The 15,455-nt window shown below is 52.9% G+C and overlaps 6 protein-coding genes across 6 annotated transcripts; 5 read left to right on the forward strand and 1 right to left on the reverse strand.

Moving 5' to 3' along the window:
• Positions 1-1,397: 1,397 nt before the first annotated feature.
• On the forward strand, positions 1,398-3,044 carry LAESUDRAFT_682207 (terpenoid synthase). Its single transcript, XM_040905781.1, has 6 exons — positions 1,398-1,487; positions 1,553-1,999; positions 2,056-2,344; positions 2,466-2,504; positions 2,556-2,875; positions 2,940-3,044. Exons 2-5 carry the CDS (start codon positions 1,617-1,619, stop codon positions 2,853-2,855), a joined length of 1,011 nt encoding a protein of 336 aa, XP_040762475.1. The 5' UTR covers positions 1,398-1,487; positions 1,553-1,616; the 3' UTR covers positions 2,856-2,875; positions 2,940-3,044.
• LAESUDRAFT_727609 (uncharacterized protein) lies at positions 2,731-3,765 on the reverse strand. The gene is made up of 5 exons (XM_040909254.1): positions 3,737-3,765; positions 3,567-3,680; positions 3,308-3,484; positions 2,940-3,259; positions 2,731-2,875 (listed from the first exon to the last, which is right to left on the reverse strand). The coding sequence occupies exons 3-4, from the start codon at positions 3,375-3,377 to the stop codon at positions 3,003-3,005; spliced, it is 327 nt and encodes a 108-aa protein (XP_040762476.1). The 5' UTR covers positions 3,378-3,484; positions 3,567-3,680; positions 3,737-3,765; the 3' UTR covers positions 2,731-2,875; positions 2,940-3,002.
• Positions 3,766-4,740: 975 nt separating this feature from the next.
• LAESUDRAFT_813877 (uncharacterized protein) lies at positions 4,741-5,400 on the forward strand (the record flags this gene model as incomplete). The annotated part of the gene is made up of 5 exons (XM_040914536.1): positions 4,741-4,826; positions 4,890-4,900; positions 4,965-5,082; positions 5,124-5,136; positions 5,186-5,400. The coding sequence occupies 5 exons, from the start codon at positions 4,741-4,743 to the stop codon at positions 5,342-5,344; spliced, it is 387 nt and encodes a 128-aa protein (XP_040762477.1). The 3' UTR covers positions 5,345-5,400.
• A 2,038-nt stretch (positions 5,401-7,438) lies between these two features.
• On the forward strand, positions 7,439-8,681 carry LAESUDRAFT_760772 (terpenoid synthase; the record flags this gene model as incomplete). Its single annotated transcript, XM_040912799.1, has 4 exons — positions 7,439-7,821; positions 7,878-8,166; positions 8,290-8,328; positions 8,382-8,681. The coding sequence occupies 4 exons, from the start codon at positions 7,439-7,441 to the stop codon at positions 8,679-8,681; spliced, it is 1,011 nt and encodes a 336-aa protein (XP_040762478.1).
• Positions 8,682-10,370: 1,689 nt separating this feature from the next.
• On the forward strand, positions 10,371-11,571 carry LAESUDRAFT_727615 (uncharacterized protein). Its single transcript, XM_040909255.1, has 7 exons — positions 10,371-10,461; positions 10,530-10,536; positions 10,611-10,702; positions 10,765-10,777; positions 10,828-11,034; positions 11,092-11,145; positions 11,206-11,571. Exons 1-7 carry the CDS (start codon positions 10,376-10,378, stop codon positions 11,479-11,481), a joined length of 735 nt encoding a protein of 244 aa, XP_040762479.1. The 5' UTR covers positions 10,371-10,375; the 3' UTR covers positions 11,482-11,571.
• Positions 11,572-12,133: 562 nt separating this feature from the next.
• LAESUDRAFT_703048 (uncharacterized protein) lies at positions 12,134-12,897 on the forward strand (the record flags this gene model as incomplete). The annotated part of the gene is made up of 2 exons (XM_040906511.1): positions 12,134-12,536; positions 12,592-12,897. Exons 1-2 carry the CDS (start codon positions 12,165-12,167, stop codon positions 12,895-12,897), a joined length of 678 nt encoding a protein of 225 aa, XP_040762480.1. The 5' UTR covers positions 12,134-12,164.
• Positions 12,898-15,455: the final 2,558 nt, after the last annotated feature.

Raw genomic sequence — 15,455 nt, forward strand, 5'->3', positions numbered from 1 at the left:
CCATACATCACTGGTATTAAGGCCCCCCAAACTCCCGAAGTAAGGCTGTGGAGGAGCCTGACACATGAGCGCTTTGTTCCCTCTCTTATTAAGGATCGGCTGCAATCTCATCATCCGCGCCACCAGCGCGTGTGCTCGCGGGACACGATCACGTGTTGTGATATTGTCAAACGCCCAACCAGCTTGATTCCGTGCGTACAGTGTACTCGTTCCTTCCTTGCTCTCACCAAGTCACTTGCTCGCGTGGCTTCCTCCCATCCTGATGCCGTGCAGTGAGAAGCATGCCTTCGCTGACAACATTATCATCTTCGCCGGACGCGTGCGCTCTGCAGGGTGGGTGCGCAGGGCAGAGTTGGACGCCGCGCTGGCAGGAGAGAGTGCTGAGCCCGTCGAGCACTAGCTCAATTGTACGACGAAAATTCTGAATCAATAGTTCTGGCAGCACAAAAAAACTGCATCCTAAACTGACCACGTAGTTAGTCCTCCGAAACTGTTGCGATTTCCAGCCCATGGCCATGGTCTGCAAAGATGAAACCAGAAATGTTGAACAGCTTGTTATATGCACTCAACGACTTTGCGATTGGTTGAGCCATGGTACGTAGTGAACCGTTCTTTCACGAAGATGGCATCTGTGCTAGTTTAGCCTCTTACATGAACCACTAGTCCCGCCGGCTAGCGCAAACTAGACAGCTTTGTGTGGTCCCTCCATTTTGTCATGCACTAGAAATCGGCCTTGCCATTTTATTTCCACTGTCTGACCTGGAGTCCATGCATAGCTGGAATTGGTGAAGATATCCATCTGTTTAAGAAACCCGGTAGTAAGGTCACTTTATAACGTACATCACGGTAATATTAGCTGCCTGACATATTGTCTGCTACCAGGATGATTCGGATGCCATGAACGGTGATCATCTGATCATAGATATAACACTGTACGTGCTCATGGCAGACTGGCTCACTTTTCTCGACACTCATGAAGCGCAGCACGGCAATCGAAATATTTCTGCGTCACCGGAGATAGTATGAGCGTAGAGCAGTTATCAGAAGCGCTACCTTTCATCGATGATACACGAGGACATGTCTTGTTGATCTGGTGAGTCTACCACCGACGTATAAGGTCAACATCGATTTGGAATGCATCTCCGCTGCGCCAGTCAAGGGCGAATTGTCGCTCGACCATCGATGATACGGTTTAAGTGGTGTGGGAGAGCCAGGGTACGAACAGGCTATCCTTGACCTGCGACGTTATTCTCTAACATTCTTCGTAATTAGCATTCTAAGTGAGAATGCTGGCGCAGTCTGGGAGCCGGACATCCCGACAAAGCTGTTCCGACGCCTCCATTATTGCTTCTAACCTCTACCACCATCTGTGCCTGACATCATGCGCTTTCCCTTCTTCAGAAAAGAGCAAGGCGATACGGCTCTTGTACATCCTCTCTCAAGGTACAATGATAGGACTACCGCGTGCTCGGTTCGTGGAATCTAGGGTGCGAATCTTCGCGGCGAGTGCTCGGGTATATAAACATTGTCATTGCTTGCTCACTATCCGCAGTGCGTCCTGCATTACCCATTTTCTATACTCATTTCCTTCTTTTACACACCAGCAAGTATACACAATGTTTGACTGTGAGGAGAAGACTATCCAGCTGCCCGATCTCATAAAGTCGATCCCTTTCCCCATCCGCCTAAACCCGTACACCCGATTCGTGTCCGCCGACTCCGATGCCTTTATTTTGGAGTCGTCGAACCTCACGGAAGAAGAGAGATTCAAGTTCACTGGCTTGAATGCCGGTCTCCTATGTGGGATGGCCTACTCAGAGTGCGGGTTTGAAGAGCTCAGAGCGTGCACGGATTTTATGGGCTTCCTTTTCAATATTGATGATTGGGGCGAAGGATCCGACTCGGAAGGAACAAAGGGTTTGGCGGAGGTTGTGATGAACACTCTGCATTATCCGGAGACCTTTCGCTCGGATACTGTTGCTGCTCGGGTGACCAAATCGTGCGTATAGTTCGGATCGCTTTGTGATCGTTACTGACATCCGGCTTTCTCGCAAGATGGTGGATAAAGTTTCTCGAGACTATCAGCCCTAATTCCAAGAAACGCTTCATCGACGCTATGCACCTGTACTTCAAGGCCATCACGCAACAGGTTACCGATCGTGCATCGATGAGGGTTCCGGAGCTAGCGGCCTACATTCACTTGCGTCGCAAAACCAGTGGATGCGAGATGTTCTTCGTCCTCATTGAGTATGCTGCCCACATCGACCTTCCTGACGAGGTCTACGAGCATCCTCTCATTCAAGGTCTAATGGATATTACCAACGACAGCATCAGCTGGGTTAATGTGAGTAATCACGCTTTTGTCCGCCGATAAGCGAGGACACTTTGTGGGTTATTAGGATCTATGATTCAACGATCCTGTCTGGCGTGTACTATCAGTTGATCTAACTATGCTCGCGTCTTAGGATATCTTCTCATATAGTCGCGAATGCTCGCTCGGAGATGTGAGTCGCTACTGCTCTCATCCCTTATACTGTTTCATTCTCCATTCACAGCCGCACAACATCGTGTGTGTGCTAATGAAGGCCTTTGATCTGGAGCAACAAGCTGCCATCGACTATGCTGCAGATATGGTGACCAAGACTATCGAGCGCTTCCTTGAGATCAAAGCAATATTGCCTTCTTGGGGTCCTGAAGTTGATGCACAGGTGGAGGTGTATGTGCAGGGTCTGGGAGACTGGATTATAGCCAATGCAGAGTGGAGTTTTATGACCGAGAGATATTTCGGAAAGAACGCTTCTCGGGTCAGGAAGAGCTTGCAGGTCAAACTCCCGCCTGTTGTGTCGTTGAAGTAGGTGTCATACACCGCACATTGGTACGATGAACAGTCTATTGTTCACAAACGGTTGTTGGTTCTGATGGCTCCTGATACCCGATAGATGCGCGGTCGATTCAATACTGGAATGTCTATATGCTGCCTTTTTGCGCTATTCTGTATAGTTTTAACGCTTGTCGACGAATTTTGAGCTAGTAATATTATCTGTGCTAATGCTGTGATTCGTCTTGAGCTCGGGGCTTGCTTCCCCTCCGGAATGGAACGGCCGCCACAACGTTTGCGACATATTCTGCTCGTATGATGGCAGCAAGGTAACGTACGAGGTATCTTCAGGTTTGCGCTCAGACTTGTCGAGAATAAGAATCCTTCCCATCGGTAGCAGCCCTTTTGGCGACGCGCTGTACAATGTACACCCCAGTCCAGCTGAGGAGTCGTTAATTCGTTACAGAAGGGTCTGAAGGATACACGTACTGTACCAGATCAAGAAGGTATATTTGCCAGGCGCGTAAGTATCCAGCCATTGGGATGTTCGACGGTTCATGGCCAAGTTTAACGATCAGCGTCCTCGTCGACGGTGTTCAGTTGTACTGAATTTTGTCATCGCACGTCCTTCTTCGGAAGTGCAGATACTAAGGCAGGCTGCATTCACTAGAAAGCGTCATATTGAGTTGTAGTCGGGTGAATATGATGATTATGATTGTCTTGTGGCGTCGCTAGACAAATCTCCCACCTTTTGAAAGCCCATTGCTAGGTCGTTGTCCTGCTGTGTCGCTCGAGGATCCCCTACTTTTTGAAGGTCCATTGTTGGGTTGTTACTCTGGATATGCATTCTCTCTTGCTACTCCTTTAGCGGTTCTTCGGCACATATATACATGGAGCAGTGAAGAGACAGTCACGCACCTGAATGCTTGCAGCCGGCTCAAGTTGTGTTCTGCATCAGCTACCATCAGCGCGGCCGCCACCGCGCGTGCCGTGTGCATTCCGCGACACGGTCACGTGTGGCCATCATACATCCCAAGCGCCCACGACTGACTCTTGCGCGCACCCCTTCTCTTCCAACCCAAATCTCATCTGCCTGCTCAGACTGCAAGAGCGCACAAAAAATACACAGAAATATATCAGTTCTGCACATTAGCTCCGGTGCGTTTTCATCGAGCGGGCAAGCCATCGGCCGCCTGCCCCGTCAGAGTCGACCTCGGGCGCCGCAGGTATGTAATCGCAACCTGTCCTCACCAGCCTTCTCCGCACGCATACTGCGAGCAACACTGCACCGCTCAGCTATCTGATAAATGTGAGAAGGCCTCCGTCAGCGCGGCATAAGCTCATCACACACGCGGCTGAAGTTGGTTTAAGGGGAGCAGCCAGTGCGCCGCATGAACGGTTTACGCAGGCTGCTTCACTGCTATGGCGGGCGTGCGTGCGAGCGGATCATGGAGTGTTGACAATTTCATTGATCAGTGGTGCGTTGAAGGAACGACATTGGCGGGTGATTGGCAATCCGCAGGAGGGATTCACTCATCCTCGCGGTTAGTTTATCATCTAGAATGGGCGTCGGCCTTGCACTTGGGCTTGAAGCCATGTCCTCGCGCGCGTGGAGATAACCACACATAAACTCTCGTTCTGTCCCTCATCCGCCTTTCCAGCTGCATCTCCGGAATTCTACTCGAACCTATGCACCTTATCCAGAGCTCGCACACACGCGGACACCGAGACATTAAAAAATGCGAATTACTCTTGTAGACTCGCTCTTCTCCCGTTTCAGCACGCGTTTCTGCTCTTCTTCTCCGCCCTACTCTTTCTCACCGCCCAAGTCCACTGCCAACGCGAAAGGCCTTCCGCCGTATGAGCGCACGCCGCTGAAGTGAACCGAGGGGCAGAACCCAAGGTGGGCGCACGGGCAGAGCATGTACTCGACGCCCAAGGGGCACACGTGGGCCAAAGGCGAGCGCGCAGGGTGGCGCGTCGTGGATGCCGCCAAGGAAGATCCAACGTGAAGTACCCCTCCTCATTCTTCTCCAGCGCGAATGAATGCTGGTGCTGATGGTGTTTATAGCAAGCTGGAGCGTAGCAGGATAGAGTAGGAGTGGAAGCAATGAATGATGTGTGCTGATGATCCGCGCGTCTGCAGTACCGGATGATGATCAGCGGGAGCGTCCCGTGCCCGATCGCATTGGTGTCGAGCGTGTCGGCGGACGGCGTGGAGAACCTCTCACCGTTCAGGCGAGCGCGCTTTTCTCTCTACCCTCGTCTCCCCTCATCGATCATAACTGACGTACATCGCCTGTAGCTGGTTCAACGTGGTACGTGCATTCATACTTTTGGGAAGTGATATAGTGACACCGCATGCAGGTGACGGGCACACCCCGGCTCGTGAGCGTCACATGCCTGAACACGGCGGGCGGGCTCAAGGACAAGGTGGCGAACATCAAGGCGACGAAGGGGTTTACGTCTGTGGTTTGTCGCATTTTTTCAGGTCACAGAGGAACAGGCCACGAAGTACAGCGATAATGATGCACGCCATAATTGGCAGCGATGTGATTAGTGGCATATATATTTGTCAAAGTATGGTCTCATCGAGCAATCACTTTATGATGTCGAAGATATGTATATGGTTGAAATTTAATGTTCCGCGTTGCAGCCTTCCATGGTCCTTGGACATGGCACGCCACCTAACCGTGAGACCATCATGTTATGCTGTCAAAGGACACCACGCACTCGGATTCCTATCAGACCTTACATGAGGCTAGTTATCTCCGCTCATCTTGTATTCAATTCGCTCTGTGATCTGTTGCGCCATTCTGTCTGCAATGCATTCAAGCTGTCGCAAAAAGGAATCAATAGATAAGCTTGTTTGACCACATGAAGTAGTCTCCGGCGATGTTCCCCTCCGGACAATTCGGAGAGCGCCGGCGTTTCTCTCAGAATAGTAAATACAATGTCGTTTGAATTCAGCCTGTTAGCTGGCTGTCTGGTGTTTTCTGGTCGGTCAACATACGTGGCATTATTATCCTCGAGCTTCTGAATTTAAAATATCATATATCAGGACTTGAGCCGCATCTCGTACACATGAGCGCTTTGTTCCCTCTCTTATAAGGATCGGCGGCTGCAATCATCCGCGCCACCAACGCATGTGCTCGGCGCGACACGTTCACGTGCCGTGATATTGTCAAACGCCCAATCATTGACTCCGTGCATGCAGTGTTATGCAGTGCACTAGGCTCTTCCTTCCTTGCTCTTATCAAGTCGCTTGCTCGCGCGGCTTCCTCCCATCGTGATGTTGTGTGGTTAGAATGATCCATTCATTTATGAAACCGTCATCTTTTCTGGAGGCGTGCATGAGGCAAAGTAGGCGCGCAGGGCAGAGTTAGACACCAGCGCAACGGTGCGTCGAAGACTCTGATCCAAGTGGTCTGGAAGCACACCAAAATGCATCGTCGATTGGCCATGTAGTTATTCTTCGGAACCTGTTGCGATTTCCAGCTCATGGCCATGGTCTACAAAATAACACCGGGAGTGCCGAGCAGCTCGTTATATGCGCTCAATGACTTTGCATTTGGTTGAGCCATGGTACACTGGTACATAGTGAGCCTTTCTTTTACTGAGATGGCATCGATGCTCGTTGAGCCTCTTACATGAGCCACTAGTATCAACGGCTAGCGCGAACTGCTCAGCTTTGTACGTGTCCCATACAGTTTGTCAAGCACGAGAAATCGGCCTTGACATTGTTTTCCACCATCTGAGCTGGAGTCCGTGCAGAATTGGAATTAGTGAAGATATTTATCGGTTAAGAAACTTTGGTAGTGAGGTCGCTTCATAACGTACTGTACGTCACGGCAACATTGGTCTGCTTGACATATTGTCTGCTACTAGGATGGCTGGGATGCCTTCAACGGTAATCATATGACCATAGGTATAGTGCTGTACGTGCTCATGGCACACTAGCTCACTATTCTCGAGACTCGTGAAGCGCAGCGTGGCAATCGAAACATTCCGACGTCACCGGAGATATGAGCGTAGACTGGTTAGCAGAAGCGCTACATTTCATCGATGATTCCAAAGGACATGCCTTATCGATCTAGAGAGTTTACCTTCGATCCACAAGATCAACATCGATTTGTAACTCATCTCCTCTGTGCCAGTCAAGGCAGCATTATCGCCCGACCATCGACGATACGGTTCAAACGGTGTGGGAGAACCGGGTACGAACAGGCTATCCTTGACCTGCGACATTATCTTCTAACATTTTTTATGATTAGTATCCTAAGCGAGAATGGCGGCGCAGTTTGAGAGCCGGACATCCCGACAAAGCTGTTCTGATGCATCCATTGTTGCTTCTAACCGCTGCCACCTTCTCTGCCTGACATCATGCGCTTTCCCTTCCACAGAAAGGCGCGAGGCGATACGGCTCTTGTGCGCCCTCTGGCAAGGTACAATGACAGGACTACCGCGTGCGCGCTGGTTGGGATCTAGTCCGTACGAATCTTCGTGGCGAGTGCTCGGGTATATAAACAATGCCATTTCTTGCTCACTATCAGCAGTCCGTTTTCCATCACTCATTTTTCTGCACTCGCTTCCATCTTTCACATTTTGCAAGCATTCACAATGTTTGACCGCGAGGAGAAGACTATCCGGCTACCCGACCTCATGAAGTCGATCCCTTTCCCCATCCGCTTAAACCCGTACACCCGGTTCGTGTCCGCTGACTCAGATGCCTCTATTTTGGAGTCGTCGAACCTCAAGAAGGAACAGAGGTCCAAGTTCATTGGATTAAATTCCGGTCTCCTGTGTGGCATGTGCTACTCAGAGTGCGGGTTTGAAGAGCTCAGAGCGTGCACGGACTTTATGAGCTTCCTCTTCAATCTTGATGATTGGAGCGATGAATTCGACACGGAAGGAACAAAGGGTTTGGAGGAGGCCGTGATGAACACTCTGCGTTATCCGGAGACCTTTCGCTCGGATACTGTCGCTGCTCGGGTGACCAAATCGTGCGTATAGTTCGGATCGCTTTGTGACCATCACTCACGTCCGGCTTCCTCGCAAGGTGGTGGATGAAGATGCTCGAGACTATCGGTCCTAATTCCAAGAAACGCTTCGTCGACACGATGGACTTGTACTTCAAGGCCATCACGCAGCAGGCTGCCGATCGAGCGGCGATGAGAGTTCCGGAGCTAGCGGCCTACATTCACTTGCGTCGCAGAACTAGTGGATGCAAGACCGGCTTCGTCCTCATTGGGTACACTGCGCATATCGACCTTCCTGACGAGGTCTATGAGCATCCTCTCATTCAAGGTCTAATGGATATTACCAACGACAGCATCAGCTGGTGTAATGTGAGTAGCTCCGCTTCTTTGTCCCCCGATAAGCGAGGACGCTTCATGGGTTATTATGACCTATGATTCGACGACCTTGTCTGGCTTGGAATATCGACCGGTCTAACCATGTTCATGTCTTAGGATATCTTCTCATATTATCGCGAACGCTCACTCGGAGATGTGAGTTGCTACTGCTCTCGTCCCTTACACACTGGCTCATTCTCCATCCACAGCCGCACAACCTCGTGTGTGTGCTAATGAAGGCCTTTGATCTGGAGCAACAAGCTGCCATCGACTATGCTGCAGATATGGTGATCAAGACTATCGAGCGTTTCCTTGCGATCAAAGCAGAATTGCCTTCTTGGGGTCCTGAAGTTGATGCACTGGTAGAGGTGTATGTGCAGGGTCTGGAAGACTGGATTGGAGCCAATGCAGAGTGGAGCTTTATGACCGAGAGATATTTCGGGAAGGATGCTCCTCGGGTCAGGAAGAGCTTGCAGATCAAACTTTCTCCCGTTGTGTCGTTTAAATAAGTGTCGCACACTGCAGGTTGACTAGTGCGGTGAACAGTCTACTGTTTTCAAACAGCTGTTGGTTCTGACGGGCCCTGATACCCGATACATGTGCGATCGATTCAATCCTGCTGTATCTGTATGCTGTCTTTGTGCGCTACTCTGTATATTTTTAAGGCTTGGTTAGGAGTTTGAGCTAGTACGCGTGCTAATTGCTGTGGTTTGTCTTGAACTCGAAGCTCGCTGCGTAGCCGGAAACGAATTGCCGCCACGACTTTTGCGACACAGTCTGTTCGTATGACGGCAACAAGATGACGTGCGAGCTGTCGTCGTGATACCAGATCAACAAGGAATCGCTGCGTATACTTGCAAAGTTCGTATAGATGCAGTCGCTGGAATGTACGATCCAATGTAACGAAAAATATGATCTAGTCGACACAGTTCGGCTATACTGAACATTTGACGCCATACGTCCATCTAAGACGCAGACTCCAAGGCAGATTCCATTCACTAATAAAGTACCGTATCGACGTGCAGTGATTAATATGACTGCCACGTTGTCCCATGGTGTTGTTCGACGAATCCCCTACCTTTTGATTCTTGAAAGTCCACCGGTAGGTTGTTCTGCATACACGGTCTCCTTTGTTACTCCATTAGCAGTTCTCCGACACGTATATACATGCAACCGTGAATGAGACATTCACGCACCTGAATGCTTGCAGCCGGCTCTTTGTGTTCTGCATCAGCTACCATCAGCGCGGCCGCCACCGCGCGTGCCGTGTGCATTCCGCGACACGGTCACGTGTGGCCATCATACATCCCAAGCGCCCACGACTGACTCTTGCGCGCACCCCTTCTCTTCCAACCCAAATCTCATCTGCCTGCTGAGAGACTGCAAGAGCGCACAAAAAATACCGAAATATACCACTTCTGCACATTAGCTCCGGTGCGTTTTCATCGAGCGGGCAAGCCATCGGCCGCCTGCCCCGTCAGAGTCGACCTCGCGCGCCGCAGGTATGTAATCGCAACCTGTCCTCACCAGCCTTCTCCGCACGCATACTGCGAGCAACACCGCATCGCTCAGCTATCTGATAAATGTGAGAATGCCTCCGTCAGCACGGCATAAGCTCATCACACACGCGGCTGAAGTTGGTTTAAGGGGAGCAGCCAGTGCGGCGCGTGAACGGTTTATGCGGGCTGCTTCACTGTTGCGGCGGGCGAGCGTGTGAGCTGATTATGGAGTGCTGACGGTGTTATTGATCAGTGGTGTCGTTGAAGGAGCGACATTGGTGGGCAATTGGCAATCCGCAGGAGGGTTTCACTCATCTTCTCGATTAGATTTATCATCTCGGGTGGGCGTCGGCCTCGGAATTGGGCTTGAAACCATGTCCTTGCGCACATGGAGGTGCCCGCATATAAACTCTCGTTCGGTTCCTCATCCGCCTTCCCAGCTGCACCTCCGGCATTCCTACTCGAACCTGTGCACCCTATCCGGAGCTCGCACATACACACGGACACCGAGACATAGAAACATGCGCATCCCTCTTGTAGACTGGCTCTTCTCCCGTTTCAGCACGGGATTCTCTGCTTCTTCTTCGCCTTCCTCTTCCTCACCGCCCAAGTCCACTGCTGACGCGAAAGGCCTCCCACCGTATGAGCCCACGCCGCTGAAGTGGACCGAGGTGCCGAACTCAGGGTGGGCGTACGGGCAGAGCATGGATGCGACCACCGAGGGCCGCGCGTGGGTCGAAGGCGAGCGCGCAGGGTGGCGCGTTGTCGATGCCGCCAAGGAAGATCCAACGTGAGTGCCTAGCTACCCCCGTTCTTGTTTCTCCGGCGTGAATGAGTGCTGATTGATAATGCTTACAGGAAGCTGGTGCGTGGCAGGATTAGCGTGGGAGTGGGAGCGGTGGATGATGTGCTGACGATCCGCCTGTTTGAACTTTGCAGTACAGGATGATGATTAGCGGAATCGTCCCGCGCCCGATCGCGTTCGTGTCGAGCGTCTCGGCGGACGGCGTGGAGAATCTTGCACCGTTCAGGTGAGCGCGCTTTTGCATCCATCCTCGTATCCCCTCTCATCACTGACGCACCTCGCCCGTAGCTGGTTCAACATGGTGCGCGTCACTGATATCTTTGTGGATGCATATAATGACACCCCATGCAGGTAACGGGCAACCCCCCGCTCGTGAGCGTCGCATGCCTGAATACGGCGGGTGGGCTGAAGGACACGGCGGCGAACATCAAGGCGACGAAGGGATTCACGGTGAACATTATCAGCGAGGCGTTCGTGCACCACGCGAACGCGTGCGCGATCGATGCGCCAAGTGAGGTCAGCGAGTGGCCGCTGAGCGGGCTTACGAGGGAGAAGAGCGTACGTACGCGGCGCAACCGTCTGATTGTATACTGATTGAATAGGATTATATTGTAGATTCTGGTCCGCGCGCCGCGTGTGAAGGAGAGCGCGTTCAGCATGGAGTGCGAGGCACGTTCCCTCCTCCTTCTCTTCCCTCTCTGCAACCTATTCACTCGCTCACCCGCATAGCTCTTCGAAGCGCACGACATCATCCACCCCGACACAGGCGCATGCACGACCACCCTCATCCTGGGTCTCGTGAAGTACATCCACGTGCGGAAGGACGTGCTCACGGAGCGCGGGTACGTTGACCCCGCGCGGCTGCGCGCGGTGGGCAAGATGGGCGACATCACGTATGCGCGCCAGGGGGATGCGTTTCGCATCCCGCGCCCGGACTGGGGGAAGGATGCGGAACAGATCAAGGATGTGTTTGGCGCGGAGGGGGGCGAAGCGGTGAGGGTGTGAAGTGTGTACCCGCGGGGTTGCGTCGTTGATTAAGGATAGAGGTAGCCTATGCGCTGATTTGACTAATGTCGCGGTAGATCTAGATCGTTGGCACATATACTTCTGTGACTATATTCTACCATATCTCTAGGTTCAATTGACTGAGAAACGATCTTGCGAAGCACCCTCAGGCGATTCTCAGCACATGCTCGGAGGGCATAAACCCATGACAGAGGGCCTTCACAACGGTACCGAGCGGCAAATATCTATTGTGAAACCTCGCGATATTCGCTCGAACCCGTCCAAATGGCATGCGCTGTTCAATGTGATCGTCCAACACGACGCGTTCGTCCGCAAGAAAATTGCGCAAGCTGTCAAGGTGCTGCCGTTGTCCCACCCAGAGTCGGCGTGCAGCCAGTTTCGATCACACTCGGCTCTGCGCCCGGTCACACCCAAGTACGATCAATGCCGATCGCTGAGCGCTGAACGGCGGTAAGGTTCGCTTCTGCAGTGCGCCGCCGGCTTTGATTGGACCCCGCCTGTCATCGACGCTTCTCAATAGGATCTGCGTCCGACGGCGTCCTCCACGGCAACCCAAGTGGGCATTGCATCATCGCCTCTGGCGCATATAACCCGCCCCTTCCCCCGCGCACGTCCGCATGCTCCCCCTCTTCCGCTTACTCTCGTCCAAATCCCTCCGCACCATGTCCACCACCGCCACCTCCAGCGCGCAGCTCCCCACCGACTCCTCCCTCCCCGGCGAGCACTTCGAGGTCCGCCAGACCTCCACCTCGGACGACTACCACCCGGATCCCTCCAAGTCGCTCCCGCTCCCGCCCGCACGCCAGCGCCTGCTCGACGACATCCTCGCACTCTACTCCTGCCAGCCCACGCGCGAGCGCGTCATGCGCTATACCCCCGACTGCGTGTACGATGACCAGTTCGTGTATGCGGATGATCGGTTCAAGATGGCCGGCCAGTGGTTTGCGCTGCCGAAGCTGTTTAGGGAGAGCAGGAACGAAGGGTACCAGATTGTCACGAACGACCCGCTGCTTATCCAGTTCAAGAACGAGCAGGTGCGTGGAACAGGCTCCTTCATTATTTTTCGATTTTCACCTGTGCACACGCCAGACGTGGGTCTTCCCTGGGGGAATCAAATCTGCCACTATCAACGCCCTCGTCTCGCTCTCCCTCGACCCCGCTACCGCAGACTCGGACTTTCCTCAGGTCAAATATCACAAGGACCAGGCCAATGACAAAGATTACTCACACACCGGCCCCGGCTTCGCATTCAAGAAGTGGCAGGCTGACCGTGTCGCTGGCATGATGGACAGTGAGGACGTCCAGGCGTTCAAAGGCGATGCGAAGGAAGAGTACCACGAGCCCGTGAGGACGTACAAGAGCGGGACGGATGCAGCGCCGAAGAAGGATTGGTGAACGCGCTGGGGGCACTGGAGTTTGATGCATCGGTTTGATTGGCAAGTGTCGGCTTGGAGGGACCGCATAGCGTATGGACCATGGTTGTCGCAATATTATCCAGTGTACTGTAGAGACGCGGCGAAAACGATGTGTGCCACCGTCAGCATCCATGAAATTCTGGAACCGCAAATACCTGTGGATGACTACTTCATACTGTTCGCGGTCTTCTGCGCCTGCCGTCGCAGAGGGTGGCCATATGCAGACTGTTGCACAGAAAATGTAGTAGCATGCACCCATTATTCCTTTCCGCATCAACCGCATCAGTTGCACACAAAGTCAGGATATTCTTACCGTATTACCTATCTTATATCCACCGCACACCGCATGCACCCACACCGGCGCTCACGCACATCGGAATCACCTCTCCTGCATCCGACAGAGCAGATCTGGCGGATTCACGAAAGGTGGATGGACGTGCGGCGCGCCGGGTCAGATGCGGACAGCCTGGGCGTTCGTTGGGCACAGCAAACATTTGACGGAACGAGGATGACAATGTGGCTGTGATGAGAATATGACAGTGCGCGAGTTTCGTACGCCGGTTTGAGGGGCAACTGTAAGCTTAGAGGGGACCATGTAGTGCATGGACCATGGCTGTTGCAATAATTTCCAGGGTTCTGTAGAGATGCGGCTGAAATTAAATGTGCCACCGTTAGCATTCGCGAAATTGTGGAGCCGCAAATACTTGTGAATGACTAATTCATGTTGTTCGCCACCTTCTGGATTTACACAGTAGAAAGTGCCCATATGCAGACTATTGCTCATAAAACATGGTGCCGTGCACCCAATGTATCTTTCTGCATCAACGACATCAGTCGCCCACAACGCCAGAATGTTCTTACCATATTACCCGTTTAGTATTCGCCGCACACACCGTACACACCCACACCGGCGCTCACGCACATCGGAATCACCTCTCCTGGATCAGACAGAGCAGGTCTGGAGGATTTACGAGAGGTGAATGGACGTGCGGCGCGCCGGGTCAGATGCGGATAGCCTGGGCGTTGGTTGGGCGACTTCTAGCAGGATATACGACGGGACGAGGATGGCGACGTGATGAGAACCTGCCTGTGTGCGAGTTGGCGCACACTGTGATTATGATGGTGATGTGCGCGAGAGATGGAGGAGGAGGAGAGGGAAGAGAGGTCGGGTGCTTGTGAGGGCCCAGGGTGTGGGGAGGGGTAGGGCTGGGATTGTGTGGTCGAGAGGAGAGAGGGGGCCGCGATCGTGGTACCTTACCATCTCGTACGAGGGGCGGACATCGTTATCGGTGTGGATCGTCGTATCAGCCCTATCCTCATGAATGACAAATCCGCCGACGCTTCTCCTTCCCGCACACGCACGCCGTTCATCCATCCTGTTCGTCTTGGGAGCTCATCGGTGGCGGAGAGGGCGCGGGTCAATGGGAGGGAAAGCCCCCGAGGGGGTCGTACAGATTCGGTGCGCGCATATGGTTTATCTCCGCCATAGCGGGGAACGAGCCGTTTGCGCGCGTGCGTAGCCGAGTGCGATGAATAGCGCCTCGCCGTGAGGGACGCGATGGCGGATGGATGAATCGGGAGCGCGAAATGTCGGTAACGGCTGGGGCGGGGATGGCGGAGTGTATGCTCGGCGCCGAGTTGCGATAGATGTGGATGCGCCCGCTTTTGAACACTGTGACACGGCGATGGGAGATGAAGTTCCGCTGAACATTGAATATTGATATTGAACAGCGACCACAGCGTCAGGTAAGATCCGTGACTGTTCTCACGACCATCCACCAGCAACGACGATGGGTCAATGAAACCTTCAGACTCGGAAGCCACACAGGGCAATTCGGCGATCGTAGCATTATCATGGTCAGTGGGACACGCACAGATGACCTGGAGGGTGTTCGCATGAGCTGGTTATCTGGAGAGCGAGGGATGTGCGAGTCCAGCCCGATGTGCATCAAGCGACGTCGATGTTGCTTGAAGAGATTGACGTGTCCACTCGAACGAACGCGGGTCGCGATTATGTTCGCGAGCGATCCCCGAGCGAAGAGGGGGAGCGTTTGGCGGATGGGTACCGGGTGCTCAAGCTCTGAGAGTGAAGGTGGGGGGTCGTGCAAGAGGCTGTACAATCGTGAGGCTGGACATGGCATGGCATAAACCAAATACACACGCGCCTGTTTCGGAACGATATCGGCCACTGTAAACATGGCAGCCTCGGGACCTTTGCATGAGGGTTTGCGAAAAATGGTGCCTGCGCGCGGTGTTCAGCCTTCAAAGCTTCAGACTTGATGTGAGTGCTAGTTTCGAGACGCAAATAATTCCTTAGAGGCAACTTTATATTCCGAGAGTCTCCCTGGATGACAGGAGAAGTATAGTACCCTCTCAGTCTGTGATCTCCGTATAAACAGAAAGGGTAAAGTTCGGACCCAGCGGGAGAAGCGAGCGCTGCTCCGAACACTTGTGCTTACTAAGCGACTGGACGAGAAAGTTATGATTTCTCCTCGCCACCATCTCGTTTTCCGCTCGCATCACAGCTTTTTCAACCCC

Source organism: Laetiporus sulphureus, assembly GCF_001632365.1.
Source record: "Laetiporus sulphureus 93-53 unplaced genomic scaffold LAESUscaffold_30, whole genome shotgun sequence".
Lineage (NCBI taxonomy): Eukaryota > Fungi > Basidiomycota > Agaricomycetes > Polyporales > Laetiporaceae > Laetiporus > Laetiporus sulphureus.

Bases quoted from the DNA above. Each gene is read 5' to 3' on its own strand.
- LAESUDRAFT_727609 (XM_040909254.1), bottom strand. From the start codon at position 3,377: ATGAACCGTCGAACATCCCAATGGCTGGATACTTACGCGCCTGGCAAA. The intron at 3,260-3,307 runs GTACGTGTATCC...ACGACTCCTCAG, and splicing joins TACCTTCTTGATCTGGTACA to CTGGACTGGGGTGTACATTG.
- LAESUDRAFT_682207 (XM_040905781.1), top strand. From the start codon at position 1,617: ATGTTTGACTGTGAGGAGAAGACTATCCAGCTGCCCGATCTCATAAAG. The intron at 2,000-2,055 runs GTGCGTATAGTT...CTTTCTCGCAAG, and splicing joins GCTGCTCGGGTGACCAAATC to ATGGTGGATAAAGTTTCTCG. The intron at 2,345-2,465 runs GTGAGTAATCAC...CTCGCGTCTTAG, and splicing joins ACAGCATCAGCTGGGTTAAT to GATATCTTCTCATATAGTCG.
- LAESUDRAFT_727615 (XM_040909255.1), top strand. From the start codon at position 10,376: ATGGATGCGACCACCGAGGGCCGCGCGTGGGTCGAAGGCGAGCGCGCA. The intron at 11,035-11,091 runs GTACGTACGCGG...ATTATATTGTAG, and splicing joins GGCTTACGAGGGAGAAGAGC to ATTCTGGTCCGCGCGCCGCG. The intron at 11,146-11,205 runs GCACGTTCCCTC...TCACCCGCATAG, and splicing joins CGTTCAGCATGGAGTGCGAG to CTCTTCGAAGCGCACGACAT.